Raw genomic sequence first — 22,830 nt, 5'->3', positions numbered from 1 at the left:
CTTGCTACTTTTTCAAATATTATCTTTATAATTCTCTGAGCTCTCTCTTTTTCTCCCTGCTCTTTTCATCATTTCCAACCTCACCCACCTTAAAACAATTAGTTTTTCAATGGATGGTTGCAAAATATGTGGGGACAGCATGAGAGAGATACCAAAGTAAGGATTTCAAAAAATGTAAAAATCAATTTTTTATCTCTATGGGTTTTCCCCAACTTTAGTTTGAATAATGGAAACCCCACTGTCTGTGCTACTTCTTGGAGTATTTTACTTTTACTTATATAGAATCTGGCATATTCTTAATGATTAGCCAAACTAAAACTTTCCAAATACGTCATGAATGCACTATCTGTCCATATTGATTATTCATTTGGGTTTTCCCTCATTTATCATATCTCTTTATGCATAATCATATCTCGTCTGTGTACTTTTTCTTGGTGTTTCTCACTTCTCCATGGACTCTGGCATTTACTAAATTTTAATCTTTTTCCAGTGAAATTGTCCCCCCTTATGATTCTGGGACATTTGTGATACAAAATTTTGGGAGATTGCAAGCGAAAGCAGATGCGGTGTATTCTCCTCCTCTTCATGTTCATGGCCTCTGCTGGAGGCTTAAAGTGTATCCAAATGGAAATGGTATTGTCAGAGGCCTTTATCTCTCAGTATTTTTGGAGCTCACAGCAGGACTACCAGAGTCTTCTAAGTAAGTTACCTTTCCTTTTTATTATTTTTTTAATGTTTCGAGACTTAAAGCCATTCTTTGCTGGTGATGTGTTTAGTTTTTGGTGCAACGTGGTAATTACTGCGATCACTGTGAAACCCTCCGCTTGGTTCCAATCCATGCCTCTGATATTTCATTCATTACATATACCTACTTGAAGTGTTTAAAATTCAGACTCGGCCCAAGCTGAGATTTCAGTCTGGTTTTAAAAGTGAGCTTACTCGGCCTGTTCTCCTACCCGTCTAGTCAGACTGCTCTGTTTACCAACCACAACCTTGTCAACCAATAGGGTGGTTTCCTATTATTTTTTTATTGCCTAAATCGAAAGATTATTACTCCTGGAGTACGTATTTCACGCTTTTAGATTTTTAAATGACGATATCTATTTTTCGCGATCAAATGAAAAGTGAAAAATTTCAAGCGCGCGAAAACGCGACGCGTAAGTAGGAATGAAGGGAAAAAGTCCGTACGACGCATTTCTGGTTCCCCCTCCCGCCTGGTAGGTGACCTTGATCGAGGCTCTGAGCGCTGATAGGACGCAGGATGCTAACGGGTAGCTGAGTACCTTCCTGTCTGGTAGCGCATGGCTTAAATAAGGTTATTAATACCTTATCAAGCGAAGAAAACTTTCCGACCTTAGCCAGTTTTAATAGGTGATTATTAAGACATGTTTCCCTGAGCTCTGTGACTCATGCATGCATTGGTAGCCTCTGACGATGCATAACTCCTATCCTCTCGTGTAGAAACTAGGTCCCTGTGACGTCACGTGGAGTGGTATCGCATGGGCGCCAATCTGGCCTTTTTCAAATGAGGATAAAATTTGACCCTTGCCATTTGTCTAAACCGGTATTTCTAAAACCAAATAATTTGTGTATTATGAATACACTAATGGTGGGTAACGAATCGCCATCAATGCCTTTTGTTTTCTTTGATGAAGGAAACTACCCTATTCGATTTCAGTTCGGTTGGTAAACGTAGTGATTGAATAATATCCTCTGTAGAAGATAGTTTTACCTCATGGAATGTAGGTGAAGTTGACTCAAGATGATAGCAATATGGTGAATTATCTGGAAGTTTGTAGCCCTTGTAAGTAAAATGAAACTATGGATTACTGTACTTGTGATTACTCTGTTATCAATGTTTTGGGGGCATTTTATGCATTTCTAAAAAAAATGACTGTCTGACGTCATCACTTAGCCTTGTTTACTTGTTACAGTTAATATCTGTGGTCTATCTAGAAGCTTTCTCTCTACACTATGTATAACACTTCTTTATTCCTCTCCATCCACTTCATTTACTCCATTCTCCTCCACTCCCACTTTTTGAACGCTTCTGGTCTCTTCTTCACCTCCTTCCTCAACATCCGCATTTCTGCACAGTTAATCGCTACTCTCCAGACTTTTTTTTCAAATTCCTACAGAATGATCCTCTCATCAAATCTCTCCTTTTCATGAATGCCTCCTTTGCAAATGCAATTTTCTGCCTGATATCGTTACTGCTTTTTTCTCTGGTGTGCAGCCCAAATTTTTCCACCTACTCAAGTTTGTGACCACCTACTTTTATCTTAAGCCTCAGATTCCTTGCTGTACAAAATCACGTAAATTTGGTTTACTCTTAGCGCAGTTTATAAAATCTTGTTTGTTTAGTTCTTATACTCATATGAGTATATTTGTATAAAAATTTAAGTTAAAGCTTTTTTTTGCCAAGGGTCAAATAAGTTATACATGCCTAGGAAGAAGTAAATCTCTTTGTAAATAACAAGCCACTGGTCATTGTTATTTTACAAATGTTAATGGAAAATGATAATTACGACTAGCTTTTACAAGAGTCACTGTAGGTACTCTTGAAGACTGAGCTTTAGGTTTCTCTAATCTTTTTGTATCTGAAATGTTGAATGAAAATGAAAAAGCAGGAGCAATTTCCACAATTTTACATTTATTAATACTACCGGTTTCGCTTTTCAGCATCATCAGGTACGCTATGAAATGTTGAATATTTAGTGGTAGAATGATTTTTGAGATTTATTTATATGCATGAGAAACACCAAGAGGTGTTTTGTTCCGTTTGACTTTTTCCAACTTATATTGTAACTATGCTTAGTTATTGTAATGTTTTCCAATGTTTGAATTTTCATTACTCCTGGAAGCCCCCTCAGTCGGTTTATCAATTGTACTCTAATTCCCTTTTGTTGGCTTTCATTTACATATTTTTGAGGTTTATGAGGAAACTTATGCAAAAAAATGAGTGTTTTTATCGGATGCAACCCAAACCAGGGGCGCAGCCAGGAATCATGGCTGGGGGGTTTAGGTGCAACTAATACCGGGGTGTGTGGGGGTAAGGGAAATGCATCACTTTTTGAATCACGCGGTCAGTATTTCCATCACTAGCTTGTCTTTCACGTTTACCTGTGTTGTTCCCACAATTGTCAAATGCTACACTGCAATCTTTTTACGTGGCCATGTGTTCTGATTGGCTGATATACAGTCATAGTGACATTTTCAGTGATGGAAAAATTGATGTATGATTGTAGAAAAACAATGATGGTGTGATTCAGGCATTAGTTCAATGAATTTGAAAATTTTCATTTCACCATGAGCATTTCAATCATCTTTTGTATGATGATGAAAGTTTATAAATCCCTGCCCAGAGAGCCATCCCCCTCCTTCCTCCTCCTCCCAATCTGCTTTTTTCCTCTTTCTGATGGGTAACATACGTATAGACTTCACTGTTAAACAAACCTGAAAATTTTCTGGTGCTTTTTAAAGGTCATCTCTTGCTTGTACAAGGATGTATCGAGATACCCATGGTTAGAAATTTATTTGTCTCAAATATTCCTGAAGATGGCAAGCGTGAATACAATTCATGGGGGAGAATGTACACTTAAATCGCGGTTTGCGTGGTACAGCTGATGGAGGAGTGGTGCCCAGGAAAGACTGCTATATGAAAGCACCCTATACTATTTGTAATATAGAGGTAGCTGGTTATCTCCATATCATATATGTCTGTATCATAGTTGGGAGAGGAAAGAGCTAGAAATAAGGTTAAAATTAAAAATTTTGACATTGGTGGTTAGGGTGGCATGTAAAAGTATTGTTATTCCTTTAGAGTAAATCATTTTGATGGGTAGCAGAGGCTAAATAAGAATTGATACCATGCCAATTCAGGCCCACATCTCACAAAGGCGTTAAAGTACTTGGCCACACTAAAGACTTCCACTCTGACAAAAAAATTGTGGGTACCTCTGCGTAATCGATAGCTGTCCAGAAGAGTCCAAAATGTTATTATAATTTTTACGTTACAGAAGAAAAGTAGTCAAAAACATACCAACTTAAAAACCTAAAACTGGAAAACAGGCCAAGGAAAAAAATCCTGTAGAAAGAGCATATAAGGTTTCACAGCTATAGGTCCACAAAGATAAAATTATGATGATCAGGGACCAGCTGAATTCACTCCATTCTCAGGTGATAAGCCGCGCCTCTCGCACACTGGCTGGTTCCAGGAGAGTCACAGGGTCCCTACTTCCCCCTACTTTTCATGGTGCATAGAGGAATATGACAACTGTTGAGAGCACCAGTATTGTGATTGAGTATTTGGGTGTGCTATGTTTCCATTGAATTCCCAGCCACTTATGAGAAAAATATTCTTGAAAAATACATTAGGTATTAATTTTATGAAATGATGAAGAATTGCCTGTGTATCTTGTGGTGATTAACTGCCATGATGAACCGCAGGGCATAAAAACATTCCAGTGCTTCATAGGTGTTAATACTTTGTTTTGTCTTTTTCAAATGTTGAATGTTGGAATAGCAGAGGGCGGACCGTGATTTGGAGATGATCGATGGGAGAAACCGATGCATTGAGGATGTGGGAATTAATAGCATTACCTGCATGGGACTTCATTCAGGATTGGGTACTGTAAACTATAGATGTGGGAAAAGAATCAATGTAGTCACGATTGATCGAGGTTCTACTTTACATACCTGTTGCTCTACTGAAGTCTTTCGAAGCATATCTCCCAGTATCTCAATAGTTATGAGGAATTTTCCACTATTTCATTCAATGTATGTGAGTAATGTTGTGATTTCATTTTCTTGTAGGTATGGATACCGTATTGAAATGATTCATCAGGTAACACGTGACCAACAAAGAAGTATAGTGAGAGAATTTGCTTCAGATTTTGAGGTTGGAGAGTGTTGGGGATACAACCGATTTTTCCGATTGGATTTATTGACACGAGAAGGCTATATGGACAGTTCTAATGGCACTCTGGAATTAAGGTAAGCTTTGTACTTTGTTTATTTTAAAATTGCATGCATTTGGCCTAAAAATAATATGCTCTTCGGACATTTAAAAATTCAGGTCATCATCGATATGACAGTCATCAATAGCTAATGATCCTGAGAGACCCAACAAAGTCATAAAGAGTCTTATTGATTATGGCTGCATTGAAATACAACCTTTTTGTAATAATCTTTCAGTTAAATCTCCTATCAGCTTATCTTTTTTTCGTTTCTTCCCAATTACATCTTATAACATCTGATCTGTGAATCTAATGCAAAGCCGAAATAAATTTGCTGGAAAAATTAATGAAGGCTCATTTGAAATTATGATGAGGAATCTTGCAAACGGTAAAATTTCATTGTATATATTGTTATGGTCCATTACCTGCCTGGATTATTTTTGGGCCGACAGAAACGCGAACAATAAAAAAAATAATTTGAAATACCACTAACTTCTCCCATAAGAGAAAACAGGAAAAAGCCACTCCACTTAACACACAACAATAAAAATTAAAAAGTCTCATCAGGAGAAGACATGCGAGTGGGGGTTCCCTGAGTGACCCCAATCCCTCATGCTACTGGGCTTTACCGCCAGAAAAGTGCCTCTGATGTCAGGGAAAGGTATGACCAGGGTTGATTGGGAGCCTCGTCTCCTCAACTCGTAAGGCGAATGACACGCACTATTTTGTTCATTCAACCACAGATTATTATTGGAAAAATTGGCATAAATATTACTTGAAATAAGAACCCTCTTACTAGCTAACTGTGGAATGGATGGATAATGAAACACAAATGATAAAGAAAATACAGTAGAATCCTGATTTAAGGTTTTTCAGGGGGGACAAAATTTAAAACACTAAATGCGGAAAAACACTAAATGAGGACCTGCCATTTTTTTCAGGTTTTAGGGTCTGTAATGATTGGAATGGCTATTTATGAATAAAAAATATTATTTTAAGTAACTAAAAGGTGCTGAATGCAGCAAAAACTTCTTTAATGAAATGTTCTCTGCCCTATGAAGGTTGGATAATACTTTTTCAGGAATCAGCTAAAAAAATGGGTAGTAAAAATAAGTAATGAGAGGATGACAATTGTTTTAATGAAATATTATATGAAAATTTTAATGAACATCAACTTAAAAGCATTCCCACACAGATTATTAGTATGGGCATTAGTGATTCCATTTTTATGCATATTTCAGTGGTCTTGATGAAATTTAGAATTTTTTCTGTAAAAGTGATATGTAGGTGACTATAGCATTTCTAATACAATAAGAAAAGGTGTAAGTAGGTACTCGAAAAATCATGAGGAATGAGTGTAATAAAGGGACAGCAGAAGATCGCTAATCCCGAATTCTCAACTACCGAATATCTAGTAAAAGGGAGGTTTTCTGGAATTTTGCCAACTTAACGTTTTCTGTTGCCTCGGCGAAACAAGGGATTTATGAGCCTTTAAAAAGCCTCCTATGCGCACAATTTGGATTTTGAGGTCATCCAAAAAAGTAGAATCTTATTTTAGTATGCGTACAAGTCGATGGTGATTCAACTCGATGATAACACCAGATTCGTTGTCATATATCCGCGGCCTTATGCAGGTCGAATGGAGCCGGGAGAGTTGCTTACGCGGCGCGCTGATCACCTTGACTCCGACTCGCCTTGTTTCTCGGCAGCTTTTAATAAAATTTGGTTGGACCTTGAATAACGATTAGCTAAACTCTGTTAAGTGAAAAGGTTTAATCTTCAACAGAACTGGATTTCATCCGAAAAATTGTCAGTGGCTCTGGAGTTTGGCAATTTCGTCAGGGTTATGATGTCGAAGTCAACCACCAAGGGATACCTGCCGGATTTTCGTATTTTTCCGCGCTCATCTATTCTACCGTGAGTATGCGGTGATTTTTTTTCCAGCATGAGCGATTTATTTAGAGTCATGGACCGTGATAGTTCGTCAAAACTCCGATTGTCATTCTCTTTTGACATTAATTAGCACCAGATAAATATTTTTGAATCGACAGCGATATTAACCAGCCGCATGTCGATAAAGTGGCTCCGGGATATCTAAATTACGATGTAAAATAATGTTGTTCCGTAGGGAAAGAATGCTCTCACTCACGGTCATGACAGGGGAAACACTTCCTCTGTTCTTTCGCTGTTCCTCCGTGGAAACTGACCTTGGAATGGATTACAGAAAGAATCTTCTGGTGAACTGCGCCATTGATATTGGGCCTCCTCTTTTGAACAGAGAAAGTAGCTGACTGAAAAAATATTGGGCTAATAATCGACTGCCCGTAGGGAGTAGAGTTGAAAGGGGCATAAGCCATCAATTGAAAACATAACGAGAATACCATTATTGTAGCGGCCCTCGGAGGATAACTCGTGTCATCAGTCGTCACGTATCATCGAAGTCAAGTTCAAGATGTGAAGGATAAGGTAGTTCGAGGTTATTAAGGGATGACTTTGCTCGATTAGATCGGATCTGATACAAAAAGTGCCTGGTGTTTGGATCAGAAGGGGAGCGAAACGTTACGAGAAGACAAATCACCCAACTTGCGAGTTGAAGGTCGCAGCGCTGCGCTCGCGGAAGAAAGCAGTTGAAGAAGCGTTCCCCGGTAGATTCAATCGACTCTTGGTAAACTTTCATGAGACTGTTCTTGTTGATGAGCATAAATTCGAAGATTTGGATGAACCGTCATGAAAAAACGTTAAATCGGGCAAAAAAATCTTGAGCGGTACAAATTTTTACGACCATAAATGCGGAAAAACGCAAAATGCGGAAACACTAAATACGGATAATTTTTACATTGTCCTAATAGGGAATGAATCGGGACCCAAAAAAATAAACGCTAAATGCGGAAAAACGTTAAATGCGAAGACCTTAAATCCGGATCCGACTGTAATCATAACAAGTGCCTGAGAGATGATATAACGAAAAATATAGAAATGAACACTGCTGAAGGCATACAATAAGAAAAAGCAACAATTTCAAATATTCTCAGTGATTTCAGGGAGGTATGGACTAGTCTTTCCCGTTTGTTTCGCACACTCGTCCTCAATGACTACAATAATAATTCAATTTGCACTCACTGGGCAGGGAAAGGTTTTGATGAGAAGTTTGCCTTGCAGCTGAAGATTTCCTTTTTTTGGGGGGATTTTGAGGGATAATTACTGTCGGGTGATGACAATCTTACATGTCGGCTCTTGAGACAGTGACAGCCCGGAGATACCTCTGCACCAAAATCTTCCGACGTTCTGCTCCTTCTCTTTCGGGTTGGGAGAAGTGTCGTGTCCGCTGTGCTCCAGATTCTCCACCAGCCTGTTGATTATATAGAAATTGGGGGACAAAATAGTCCTTCTCAGGCACCGGTACACAAAATCTGCGTACAAATAACTTGCTGCCAGCAACTCTCCTTCTGCTCACTTCTGTGTTCCTCTCGTCTCCCATGTGCAAATTGATCATCGTTCGTTCGTTGGGCAGAGCTTCCGCCCACGGTTCACGTCTATGGTAGAGGGGGCTTTGAGTAGGAAAGGGCACTGAGGGGAAATTTGCTTCAAGTCTAAAGGATGTAACTTCACTAGCATTTGATACTTTCACCACTTTGACTCTTAAATACTCCCTCATGCACACATCACTCATCCACTTCTACGACCCGAGGCAGAGGGGTGGGGAGGAAGGGTGAGGTTGGGTGTTAAGGAAAGTTAGGAAAGGGAAAAAACCAGGGAGCATGCCTGTGTAATGGGACTGACCATTACAATATATATTTTTTAATGTATCTTCAGAGTACCTAAAACTTATGAACCTTATTTTTAATTATATAAACCCCTTGAACTTGCTAAGTTTTTAATGGATTGCAAGCCTTTGTGTCTGCTTGGAATAATGGTGGAATAAAAATGATGCCCATTTTGTGAAGTTCTTTTGTTGGTGGGTACAATAGAATAAAACATATGAATGTTGTGTGTATATATTATTCTTCACATAGCTGTATTATTGACCCATGTAAGTTTCAAGGCATCGCTTAATGACACACCACTCAACTAGCTAAGATTTTCTTTAGGGCAATCCATAAGATATGCAAAATTATCCAGTCCGAAAAGAAGGTGAAAGAGTGTCATTTCAATATATTGATAAAATGCATTGGAAAAATAAAAATTCCTATGCATTTTAGACAGCATTCATTCATTATTGATGTGTGATGTGATTGTCCTTGAAATTAGCCCCCTCCTCTTTATTCATAAAATTTTCTTAGTTGAAAAGAACATTTACCTAAATTCGGTTTGGATGTGACCTAAGAATTGCTATCAGGAAACAGAAACAATGAGAACACAACTGAAAGAGGATAACCATAGGTTGTTGCATGTTCCAATGACTATTGCATTGTTTTACCTGTTGATTTATTTTCTCTCGATTGTAAGTTTTTTGTGGTAGTTACAAATTGTATGAAGAAATATATTGTCATACTTGGATTTCATATGATGGCATTATCTACTTCTTTTCCTTAGATTTCACGTTCGAGCACCGACCTATTTTCAAAAGTGTCGAGACCAAGAGTGGTATATAAGTCAACTGCAAGCCCTGGAAGCTCAATATTCAGCTCAAATTAATGAATTAAAGGAGGTATGTGATTTTTTTTTAGAATTACAATTCTCAAATTTAGTTTCAAATTACCTCTCCCCTTGCTATAATTGAGCAATAATAGGAAAAAATCATGGACTTCTCTCTATCTGACTTGCCACAGTGGAATCAGAATACAGTAAAACTTCGATTTTACGCACTTCGATTTTACGCACTTCGATTTTACATCAAGTCTCGTTTTTACGCAGCGGCACTCAAGTCCGGCCGGAAAGCATAGGGAATTGCAATGGTGAAACTTCGATTTTACATCTTTTCTTGATTTTACGCAGTTTTTCGATTTTGCGCAGCATAACCCCAGCCCCTAAGAGGTCGCTAATCTTGATTTTACGCAGTTGTCTTTCGGCTTGTTTTGAAAATCCGACTAGAGCAATATGCAGTTAGGTTATTATTTCGTCTCAATGAGTTGCAAAAATGAATACAGGAACGGTTGAAATGACATCGCGCTGTTGAACGTGAAACTAAATACATCGCGAATCTAATTATTGCTTCCCCGTGAGCCCTCTCAGTAATATTTCAGGCTCCATTACGAACGCGAATGTCGCTCTTAGTTCAAATTCGCCGTAGAAGGATATCGAAACCTAAAACACACGGCAATCGCCGTGTATGCGTAACTACTTTTGATTAAGACATGATCGCTGGAGATATTAACATTATCACCTTTCGTTTATTATTCGACTTATTGATCGACGCTGTTTATATCCAGAATTATGAGCTACGGAATATGTATCCCCAACGCAAGGCTTTCTAGAATTTTGCCAACGCTATGTTTTCCGTCGCCCCAGCGAAATATAACGGCGAAATGAGTCGTTAAAAATACTCCCGTGCCAAAATTTTGGCTTCCAAGGTGATCTAAAAAAGATAGTCGTACTTCTAGTATTGACGTAAGTCGATGGTGATTCAACACGATGGTAAAAGCAGCATGCATTGTCTCATTCCCGGGCTAACCCCACATCTGCGGGACAAATGGAGGCGAGGGAAAATTGCTTGCGCTGCACGCTTATCAGAACCGACTCAACTTGTATCTCATTGTCAGACGGTTTAAGTTTAACATGGTTGGAACTTGAATAGCTATTAGCTTAACTCCGCTAGGTGGCAAGCGTTTTAACGGAACGGGAGTTAATGCCCTCGGAGAATAACTCGCGTCGTCAATCGTCATGTAATCATTGAAGTCAAATTCAAGACGTGAGTGATAAGGCAGTCCCTTTAAACTCAGGAATGGCTTAGTACCATACAATCGAAATACAAAAAGTGTCCAGTGTTGTTATCAGATATGGGGAAGCAAAATATTACGTGAAGCTGAGTCACACGGCTTGTGAGTCGAAGGTCCCGGCGCTGAATTTGCGGAAGAATGCCGACAGAGAAGCTATTCCCGGAAGAGTCAATCTACTAATGCTAAAATTTCATGGGGAAATGCTTTTTTAATGCGTATTAATTATAGAGAAGGAAAAATTTTCAGGACTATTAGTCATTTTTTATTCATCACGGGCGGCATGACGGCAGTTGCGCGGTCATTTAAATAGCTCACTTCAAAAAAAGTGATCTTAGCACCGGAAAAATCTGAATTTCCGAATATCCCGGGTCCTGTGTGCTCCGTATTATCTATGGTATGCTATTTGGAGGTAACCAACTACTGGGGTCATTAGCGCCGTGAAGTAAGGGCTGGGGGGATAGGAACCCTATGTTGGCATTAGCCAGGTTGTAATGATAAGCTCAAAAGGGACCAGGACTTAACTTCCCATCTGATGGACATAGTGGTGCACAGACCCTCCACATTAGACTCAAGTAGGGATAAGGCCATCTCTGATAAGTCTTTGCTACTGCCAGGACTTGAACCCAGGCCCACAGGGTGTAAAGCCTTTGTGATGTATTAGCAAAATTTTGCTCCCTGTTAATGGGGTTAATTTGGATGACTATCCTCAGGTATCTCATTTCTTCAATCTCCAATCTTTGTTTGTCTGCTGGTGGTTAAACGGATATCCTGAAAACTGCTTTTAATGAGAATATTTTCGAAAATTAGCTTCTCTGTGACCATTTAGTATCACCATTCCGAAATTTCTCCTGGGTAACAGAAGTAATCTTAGTGCCAGAAATGCTGGCATTTCAACCATTTTGTTCAACCATGGGAAACACTGTTCAGGAATGCAAAGATATTTCTCTTAGGGTAACACGTCATCTGTGGTGTTGCTTTTGAGTAAATAAGATTATTAGGCTTCATTTTCCGAGCAATAATGAGCTAGTGTTATCCTGAAAACTATACTCCTCCTCAATACCAACTCTTGATTTTACACACTTTGATTTTACACAGTGCCCATATTTCGGTCCCTCCAACTGCGTAAAATCAAAGTTTTACTGTATATCGCAATGGGGAAATAGTGGGCACAGATTCCAGTTATAATATAAAAAAAACACTAGCATCAATTTTTATTTATTTATTTATTTATCACATCCCCCGTAAACAGCACATAATGGCCTCTTACAACGAGGGTTTCGAACTTTAACAAAGTACAACACAAACATCCATGCCCTGGATAGGGATCACCTACCCAGGCGGGATTCGAACCCACGACCTTCGGTTTGGCAGACGAGGACTTTACCCCACCGCCACCGAGGCCGGCAAAAAAATGAGAAATGAGTAACATTGAAACTTGATGGAGTGAATCATCATTGAAATCAAGGTCCTGGATGGGAGATAGCTCTTCATCCTTGTCTCATTTTTAGAGCTATTCATGAAAAACATAAAAAAGTCACCTTCAAAGGTCCCCTGGACCCTGGTCCCTTCACTCCAGGTCAAGGGGTTTTAGCAGCTTGCTCTAGAGCTGCATAAAAATTTGCAAGTATACAATGTTTGCATTACACTCTGTCTTGAGAAGAGTTGGCAGAGGGCAGTTATAGGTGAAATAACATGTCTCTCATCAGTAAGGCAAATTGGGGTATATGCTCAGGTGCTTGCAGGAGAAATGAGATAGAGCTGGAAATAGTCTTGCCTTCATCTGCCATAGGAGAGGAAAATCCAGTGAGAGGAGAAGATGTATTCTTACAATGTACTTGACTGTCTATAGTGCGAGTTGTCAAAGCTCGAAGTATCATAGCTAATTTATTTTTAGATAGGCAAGAGTAACTGACACTCATGGCGTACTAAGTACGCCGTGCGACTGGCCGTGTACCTTGTGCTTTGCTTTCCTTGAATGGCCTCTTGTATTATTACAACGTCATTTTGACTGTCTATAGCATGAGTTTTTAAAGCACATAATATTCTATCAACTTTTTTGAGATCGGCAAGAGGAACCTGACACCCATGACATATAAATTACGCCGTACGACTGGCTTTGTACCACCTGTACCACCAGTGCACCTTTATATATCACCTATAAATGTACAAGCTTGAACTAATTTCTACATGTGAAGATGAATTTTATCAAAAATCGAGTGTTATCATATAAATGCATATACAGTGGATAAAGTGCACCACGCGCCCGGTCGTGTAAAAGTATCAGGTGCGCCTGCTCGAGGGTTAAATATGTAAATGCTTGAAAAACATCACATTTGATAGTGAATAAACTAATGTTAATATGAAGTGGAAATGTAAAACATTTTACTTGTGATTATGATTGAATGTAATGTTTTGACACCCTGCTATTATTCCTCAATTATGATTGTCAATACAGGTATGAAAACTCTTATTTCCTATTCCCACATTTTGCGAGTACATTGACCCTTTTTTCTGAGTAATTTTGAGAAATGAACAAAAATAGATTTACAGCAGTTCATTAATTTGTTCATTCATAGGTTCAAGTATAAAATGTATTTATCATTTCACATTTAATCTTATTTTATGTGGCTACTATCTTTGTGAATGCTTGTTTTCTGATTCATCATTGGTCAACAATACTAGGATTGGTTTGACGCAGCTCTCCACTCTATTCTCCTTTCAGCTAATCTTTTCACACCTACGTATTTCTTCTCTTTCACATCTCTCTTCACTTGTTCCATATATTTTGTTCGAGGTCTTCCTTTTCCATTCTTACCTTCCACTTGGTTTTCTGATTACCTGGACTTAAAGCATGATTGTGAAGTAGTTGTATACAATTTTTAGGAGCACATTCATTCAGTCGTTTGAGGAATTTCTTCCCATCCTTTAATAACAATTTTCATGCCCTATTCATTTTTGTATCTGAATAAATTTGGTTTCGTGTTGTCTCTTTTTTTAGAATTTTCATGCATTTCTCGATTATTACAGAAAAGAGGGAAAGATGATGGTTTCAACATGAGCTCCAATGTGGCTTCAGATGCTACAAGTGACAGATCAGGCCCTATTACACAAAGGCAGCCCAGGAGAGAAAGTCAGATTTGTAGTGAAGAACCTATTAGAGAGTCAAATGCAAATTCTGATGCAGAAACTGGGCATTTCTCAATAAAATCCAACTCAGAGTCTTTCAAGTCAGGATCTTCTCGGATTGCAGAAATTTTTGATTCCTTGGATGACGATAGTGATGTTAGTATTACCTACTCAAGCATTTTATTTAAATTTACTGTAACGATTAGTCAGAGATTAAGTATTTATTTTCAGTAGAAATTTTTTTGCTGGAAATTTAATAAAATCATAAAATTGTTAGTAATTGTATGTGTTGATGGTTACATGTGGGTGAAAGGTTACTTTAATATTTCAGGTTGTATCACATGACCCAAGTGAGGATGGTAGTAGTGATGAGGTGATGTATCTATCATCATCTCCTCTTCGTTTTAGAATTCTGCAAGAATCTCCCGTCTCTGCTCAGAATGCAAGTGAGTGTTTGAAATACATTTGAAGATAGTGTTGGAAGAAGTTCTCTCTGGAAAATTAATGTTCATCTCTTTGTTAAAATCTAGATTTCATTCATTATTTGAGATAATTTTAATGGTGAACATCATTGAAAATTTTAGTTGTTGTTCTTTTGTTTTCCTTGTTATTCACTATTCATTTTTATTATTTTTTCAGTAATGGCATGCTAAACTTTTCCCTAAAAAATAATCTTTTCTGTTATAATTTCTTTTTCTCATGCCACAGTATATGTATGTGTGATAATATTTATTAATGGAACTTGGAAACCACATGTATCCTAATATTTAAGTGAAATGTGAATGTATTACTTTGGATCAGTTGAATGAAAAGCTTGAATTAATTGTCATTCTGTTGCAGGCAACGGTGTAAATAGGGTCAAGTTCCGCAAGTCATCATCGTGGGTGTGTTCAACTCCTACTAGTGCATCACTTCAAAGGTTTGAAACTCATTCCTTCTTGAGTCTTCTTGTTTTCTTAACAAGTAATCATTATGTGCTTGGTGTGATTATTTTTAAACGGTTTTAACTCCTATTGTGTTTAATCATGCAGTGTTTTTGTTTTGAGGGTTTATTTTAGCATTCCCCCTGTATATTTATAGGAATCTCGAGAAAAGTCACTGAATTATTCTTTTTTATTGAATAATCTTGCATTTCTTTAGGCACAGCAAATTTGGTTTCGATAGTGGTAGCTCACATTGCCTTCACCATGGCATCAAGATTTTTCCATCTCCTATTCTTTCACCCCTATCCTTACTCATGTAGGCATCATGGGGATCTCATTGTGGTGGTGCCCCCTTTCCCTATTCCCGCTGTTCTCCCCTTCTTCCATGGGTACATAAGCGTTTAAGTCTCTTGATTTGGTTCCCATACAGAGGTGTATCCCCACAAGCCTGCCCTGGATTCCCGTTTCCAATGCACATGTAATGTTTAGTTTATGTTATAACAATTTCACACAGAATTCATCCAATTTGATTGTTGCTATAAATATTCATTACTGATATTTGGAGATACAAAAAAAAATCTCCTATAGCACACCCCTCTAAATGGAAGTCTTACTTTGTCACCCAAATTCATATGGTAGCTACATGTGGGTAACTTTTTGTTAAAATTTTTCCCTACGTGCCGCCTATACCTATCCATGTACAATGTCAAGCGGTCATCAAGGTCGGCAATATATTCAAGTCTATTCAGTGTTAGACCAACATTCATTCAGTGGTCAGAATCGGAAAACTCAGTTGTGCACCCACAAAATTGATCTGCACCAGCAATATTCATGTTTTCACTGCTGTGGTATGTCAAGTACCTTTATATTTCTACTGGGTTCAAGCAGCTTTAGTTAAATGTTTGATTTCATCTCAAAGTTAAGGAATCAGCTAGTGAATTGATAGCGCAACAGTTGATAGCTAAAACAGCTATGTATCAACTATTGTGTAAAAATAAAATACATATCAGATTAGTTAAGTTACTTCCAATGAAATAGATAGCTTAACCCTTTCGCTGCTGTGAATGTACCTTTTCTTCCTGCCTGCCATGCGCTTAGCGCTTTCGCCGCATGTGACGGGTAGGTTTTCGTAGAGTGTGCTGCAGCGAAAGGGTTTAACCTAAATATCATTTTTAAATTTCACAATGCAAATAAATTTGTGGTTAAAGTCATTTTTAGAGGTTTATTCTTTGTTTTCCATAATTACACCAGTTACTGATGTCATGGGTAAACCCCATCCTCTGAGAACTGCATTATGCACAGATGTTATGTTTATCAAACTTTGACTCTTCTATGATCATCATTACATTCTCATTTGATATTTGTGATTTTTAAATAGCTTTCATTTGTATTTTATTTATTTCCTAACTCACCAGGGATAAGTTGAATGTGTCACTATAAAATAATGCAAATAATTATTGCAGGAGCCCTAGTGGATGTTCTCTATTTAATAGGGTTCATACCTGTTTGGGAATAAGTTGGGACTGCAAGTCACGGAAATGTCAGGGAAATTATATTTTGGACTGGAAAAAACTGGGAGTAACACGAAAAAGATGAAATCACTGCTTAACTTGCTAAGTGTGGCTATGTTTCATTTCCATCCTGGTTGGTGGTGTGGGGTAGCGTCATCTTGGTGCTGCTTGCATTTCTGCTACTGCTTGACACACTATACGTTGCTACAGTTTTCCATCAATTCCTTATATGTTACTGCTTTATGTGCCTATTGTGAGTTAATCCTCAATTTTTTGCTTATTATGTCTTAGCCCTCATGTAATATTGAATGAGATTGTTTTGTCGTAAGGGAATAAGTGAACGCATCTGACATGCTGGAAATAGAGTATGCCTGAATGCGTACATGCGGCTGAGCTTAATGTCTCGGAGTGTCTCCATTGGTTTGTGAATGGTGGGTCGACCAGAATGACGATACTCGACTCGATACTTGCAAGTAATTTTCAATTCGACACGACACTCGACTCGAGCTCAAATAGTGCTACTAGCACATCCCTAGTAAATATATTTATGAACAGATGGAAATATTCTTGGATAATTTTAACCTTACTTGTTTCATTCTTCGTTTAAGACTACGTATTTCCTATTTTGCCTTGAAGTATGAGCTAACTCAAATTGTCATTGCACAAATATTTTCAGTTCTTATATGAAAATTTCTGGTATGGATGTCAAGTTTTTTCAATTGGTGGGTTTGTTGTTGAAGACTTTAAGGTTCTGCTTCATTGTGTGCTCCAATAAAAATTCCAACTTTCATGGCAATTATAGGGTGCATCATATTTATATAACTGCAGCCTACAATGGCGGCAAAAGCCGGGATTTAAGAGACCACAATACAGCGTCTACTAATAATCTCCATCAACAATGCTAGTAAATTAAGTTCATAATTATAGTCTTCAAGCAAAATGCATGTGAGTGTTTGGCAAATGTGTAGATTGTGTGTGCATTTTAACTCATGTGTTATCAACCTATTTTTTAAGATGAAATGGAGTTCCTTATATGCTATTATAATCATAACAAGCTTATTGGTAATTTTATAATTGCTACAGTAATCAAATACTCTTACTAGCGAGTCATTTAACATATTTTTTGACATCTTTATCTATGTATTATATATATTTTCCATCCTTAACGTCTTGCATTGTATGATTCTAGTGTGCATGAAGAGTGTTTTTCTGTTTCAGATATACCTTTGCCTGTAATCGTTCTCGTCCCAGTCATTACCATAGCTTGTCTAATGCTCATGTTGAAGCTGGTGGTCCATCTCCTCTGCCAACATCTGATTATGGATGTGATTTAAGTGATTTCCTGGATTCCTCATCCAAAATTGCTGATGAAGGTTGTTTACTCAAGTGTATACATGAATAGTGCAAGCACTCCCTGGTAGCTGTTAATCATTTGCATAATTATGCATAAGAGTTTGAATGAGATTTGTCTAGCTTTTGAAGTCTGAAGTTGCATTTCTTGAAGACATGGACTTGTATTTCTCTTCTGAAAACTCTTCCTGGTGTTGTGCCTTACAAGCCTTTCCTTGTCTCATAAGTGTGTTGCTTGGTCTATAAATATTAATACTATACAATTTCATAGACAAAAATATCCATTTCAATATGAAAAAATAAATAATTAAAATAGACTTTTCCAGGTTTTGAGTATTTAACTTTAACCGAGGTGAATGTATCCCATACACTCCCCTCCCAGTGCACGGAGGATAAAATTTCAATCAATTTAACTAGTTACTTCCAAAGAGATCATGTTAATTCATCTCCAACCCAAGCATATCCTAAGAATATATGAAAAATTAATTAATTATTTTTATTCTTATCAAATTTTAAATCGGGAAAGGTTGAAATCATGGAGGCACCTTGTCCCCTAATTTCATTCAAAGGAAATAGTTTATATAGTTTTTGTTATACATCATGTTTTTCCTCAGAGAACAATACATGTCCATAGGAAGTACGACAGATTCTACGAATGCCAATCATTGGACATTTTTACGAGATTCAGTTATTAAATTAAATAATCAGTTTTTAGAAGTATCTGAGACTATTCAATTTTTTCATGTTATTGGGGAAGTCAAGTTTTGCCTGTGAAATGAGGAAATAAATCTGGAAAGTTGTATATACCCTAAAATTCTTTATTTTTATGCATAGCATTTTTTGCTCATTTAGGAATATCTTTTGTGTTTGAAATTCTCATTTGCAGCATGTCATTCAGATGGTGCATATGTCCTTGTGATTAACATCAATTTGATATAAATTTTTTTAGCGAACCCTTCAGTAGGCACGTGGGTGGCCCATAGTGTTTCATTCGTGTGCAGTTTTTCTTATGATGGCATAATATACATGTGACTTTTATTAGCCGCACGTCATTCAGGCCTTTTAAAGCCTCACATAGTTGTTTTTTAGTAGTCGGCTCAAGATTAGCGATAAATAGCTCTTGAATGGAAGCGGGCGTGACTGGACCACGTATTTGGCCTATGTGCCTGTGTAGCATTTTTCTGTCAGCATCACTTATTAGCTGTGCAGCAAATTTTGTATAATATTTGTCTGCTTTGACGTGCTAACAATGTTTGGAATGTTTATGATACATACATGCGGTAGTGGATACAGAAAAAAGTCATATCGTAATGAAAAATCTTATTGTCACATGCAAACTTGAAGAAAGTTTTATTTAAACTGATTATACACTTATACAGTAGATTCCGTTTAATGGGTCCACCGGTTACTTGGGGCAGCCACTTAATTGGGTCAAATCTTGAAGAACAAAACCCAATAGAGGAATGTCCCAGAGTATTCTCTGCTTAATTGGGACAGCATGCCGCTTTATTGGGCCATGAGTCAGTGACATAGACTCTATACTCGCAACAAAATTAAAATTTTTTGTTTTCCGAGTACCATTTTTTATATTTTCCTTCTTTGATTTACTCTTACTTTTCACAAATGTTCCTATTCTTGCCCTATTTTGAGAGCCCTTGTTGTTATAATATCCTCAAGAGGATAGTACTTTTCTTTAATTGGACTTAAGAAAAAAGACATTCATTTGGCGTCGCCCGAGGCTGTGAAAAATATTTTTAACTAAATTGTTATAATTTTTAAAAATTATAATAAATTAAACAAACTCGCTGATTTATTAATCAAATTAATATTTTAATAAACTTATATTGCATTATAAACATTCTTTAGTCTTCTTTCTATCATTTCAACGTTTGTTTATGCCCATATGCAGGATAGTTCGCTTAATTGGAGCAAGGTGCACAAGTCTCAATATGTCCCAATTAACTGGAATCTACTGTACAAGACAATGCCATCTAATGATATAAAATAGTTACTATTGTGGTTCTGCAATGTTAGGCTATGCGGGCGGCCCCGCAATGGGGGGTGCATGCTCCCCCTCTGTATCCACCACTGCTTTCATGGGTACCTCAGCAAATGGCCTGCTTTCTTGCCTCCTTCGTAGAGGAGTGGGGGTACGGGTGTATTTTGTTCCACTGTTAATTATAAATGCATCTCCCTAGTGAAAAAAGTTCACTAAACAATAAACAAAGTAATAATAAGTCTAAATTTATTTGTTTGTAAAATAATTTTTACAAAATGTTGAAAACTTAAGGAAATAAAAAAATTGAGTTTGGGTCACCGGTTCGGCCCCTGCACCCATTCACGTAACAAAATTTCATGTGCCCACTGAAGGGTTAATGCTTATCTGAACATTGATAAATTAACATTCAAATTCCTTGTTATATTTTCAACTGTGCTGAGTGCTAACCTTATCAATTTTTCAACTATAATATTCAGACAAGTGTTCACGGAATATGTGTACCTTTAAACTGAAAAGAAAGTCATCAAAGGAGGTACTTTTAAAACAAACTCTTAACTCATTAGTTAAATGCCCTTTCTTATTTTTCAAAGAACAAGTTGGAATAACCTTAAGTTAATGAGTGAATTTTTTTTGTTAGGTGCCTCTTTTGTTGAGATTTTTGTTCCTGACTGATATAATATCTAGATTTAATGAGCTAGTCCTTTGTAGGTTTTTGAATGCTTAGTGATCATCACCATATCTAAATGTTGCTATAGTGTTTTGTATTTTCTTTCTTCTAGCTTCATCACCAACACTACATGGTACTTTATTCAATCGAGTGACCACAACAGAACTAGATGAAAGTGGTCCTGTTGAAATGGCTTTCGTAGCAAAAAGGAAAGTTAATGTAGGTCACTCTAACATTGAGGTAATTTTGCATCCCTGTATCCAAAATTTATTTTCTTTGTTTATATTATGGAATAAGTCTCTCATTGCTATCTACTCTTTCCCTGTAGGGGGATGGTCTGAATTTCAAAATGTCATGTGCCTCTGATGATTTGGAGGGTGCAAGCGTGTCACCCTCCCAAGTTAGAACTGCCCATGAAGGATTAGCGTGAGTAGGCAGCAATTTTATGTTTAATCATTGCTTGATCAATTTAGCATCTTAGTTTATTATTAGTAATTAAAATAGTCTCCCCTAAATTAAAAAATTACAGTGATACCTCGAGATATGAGTTTAATTTGTTCTATAACCTTACTCGTATGTCAATTGGCTCCTATCTCAAAGCAATTTTCCCCATTTAAATTAATTGAAGTGCCATTAATCCATTCCTGCCCTAATTGTTTTTTTACATTTTTTGATTAAGAAAAATGTATTTATGAATGACAAATATTGTATAAAAACATAATATTAGGGAATGTAAAGCAAATAAAGGTTAAAACTGATAACTTCAGGCTTTACTTTGTGAAACCTCTCAATGTTGGAAATAAAGGAATAAAACCTTGTAAGGGTCGCTATGATATTAATAGTGAACCTTACAAAGTTTTATTCCTTTATTTCCAAAAAAAAGGTTGTTTAAAGTATATTTGTATTTTGGTAACGTAATGCAACTTGCACACAACTTAAATGTTACTGCATGCTTAATATTATTGTCTGCTTTTCTCTTCACTGGTCTTTGCCTTTTTAGCCATGCACAGCACTGCAGTTGGGCATTCCTCGTATCTCATACACCCATGTCTCGTATAGCGCAAGGGATGCGTTCCTTGGGGTCTTTGCGCTATACGAATTTGCGTTATACGAGAGCATTTTAACATTGGGAAGATAGGGATGCGTTCCTGGTAGCATAGGTCTTGGGTATTGAATTTCCTCTAAAACATCTATATTCCCATAAAAAGCCTTATAAAACATTACTTATATAAATTTTTATAGTTAAAAACATCTTTAAAGATAATATGCACGCATTCGAAGACTTTTATTCACGTTAAAAAAAAATTCTTACGTGCTTTTGAAATTCCCTCCTGTCGTGCGGGTGGGCTAACATCTGCTATCTCAGGGGATCGTAATGCGTTGCCAGCAGTTGACGATTTTTCAAACTAGTCTAAAAACAACTATTGCGTCACCCAGGCCCTTTTGTCGCTCATCGAAATGACAGGAAAATGCTACTTTGAATGCCATTTCATAGCTAGCGGAGTTTATGAATGATAAATCATTTTAATTTGAAGTCCTCCGAGACATTGGCAGCTACGTGAAACAGTCTTTAAATACCTTGAAACCTGACCCAGGTTTTCCTTCCCTGAAAATGAATGAACGAGATTGCATTCTTTTCCAAAAGAATATCGTCTCATCTACACTAAAAACTGGTTGAGGGGGAAAGGAGCCACTTTCAATTACAGCTTGTAGTTCATCAGAAAATGTTGCGGTGACTGCGCTATCAACACTTGCAGATTCACCTGATATCGCCGCACTGAAAATACCTGCTTGCCGTTTAAATTCTGGAACCAACCGGAGTTTTCACTAAATGTCTCGGAGCGATTACCACTCTCGTCTTTTTGTACTGATTCACTATGAACTTTCCGTATGTGTAGACCGCATGGTTGAAGTTGGTGCGGCTGAGGTCACTGATGTTTTAACTTCGTCTTTATTCAGAATAAGGCATCGTGCGTTTAAACTTCCGCGCAATATCGCTTTGACGCTCTCCAGTTTCAGAGCAATTGACCTCTTTCCATTCCTCTTCTAGGTTTATAGTTTTTCTAGATAAATTCTTGATTTTTCTACACGCATTCCTATTTTTTGCCATATTCTCTTGGTTTTTACTCTGTATGGCTCTATCTAAATCACCTTCCACTGCTGAACTGTATTCCTGAGACGCACAAGGCCTAAGACTGCGGGGAGGGAACGAAGCCATTGTGTTTGAGACACTATAGCGGACCCTTTTATGTGTTGATGCTATTCATGCGCAACTCGGCCACCGCTCCATTTCTCCCCCGTGAATACCGATGACCTTGAAGGCTTTAGCGTAGACCCTTTACCTGGAAGTCAACCGCCCGATAACCTATGACGGAAAAAATACGTCTCAAACCGTATTGCTGAAAAAAAATCATTTCCAC

General features: G+C 37.5%; 1 protein-coding gene across 3 annotated transcripts in view; it reads left to right on the top strand.

The window, feature by feature from the left end:
• The window catches only part of LOC124159339 (E3 ubiquitin-protein ligase TRIM37-like), a 36,736-nt gene that overhangs the window by 10,231 nt on the left and 3,675 nt on the right, over window positions 1-22,830 (top strand). For 2 of the 3 annotated variants that reach the window (XR_006864947.1, XM_046535094.1), the window contains exons 6-14: window positions 491-700; window positions 4,816-4,995; window positions 9,492-9,606; window positions 13,862-14,116; window positions 14,292-14,406; window positions 14,801-14,879; window positions 17,613-17,767; window positions 20,523-20,650; window positions 20,739-20,836. Coding sequence is in view for 2 of the 3 variants with exons in the window: in XM_046535094.1 (XP_046391050.1) it covers window positions 491-700; window positions 4,816-4,995; window positions 9,492-9,606; window positions 13,862-14,116; window positions 14,292-14,406; window positions 14,801-14,879; window positions 17,613-17,767; window positions 20,523-20,650; window positions 20,739-20,836 (1,335 nt within the window). In the remaining variant the exon portion in view is untranslated. The remainder of the gene's footprint in view (window positions 1-490; window positions 701-4,815; window positions 4,996-9,491; window positions 9,607-13,861; window positions 14,117-14,291; window positions 14,407-14,800; window positions 14,880-17,612; window positions 17,768-20,522; window positions 20,651-20,738; window positions 20,837-22,830) is intronic. The other variant, XM_046535095.1, reaches the window with a different exon arrangement.

This window comes from Ischnura elegans, chromosome 5, assembly GCF_921293095.1.
Source record: "Ischnura elegans chromosome 5, ioIscEleg1.1, whole genome shotgun sequence".
NCBI classification, from domain to species: Eukaryota; Metazoa; Arthropoda; class Insecta; order Odonata; family Coenagrionidae; genus Ischnura; species Ischnura elegans.
The sequence above is the reverse complement of the archived record's forward strand: the minus strand, read 5'-3'. Positions and strand labels throughout refer to the sequence as shown.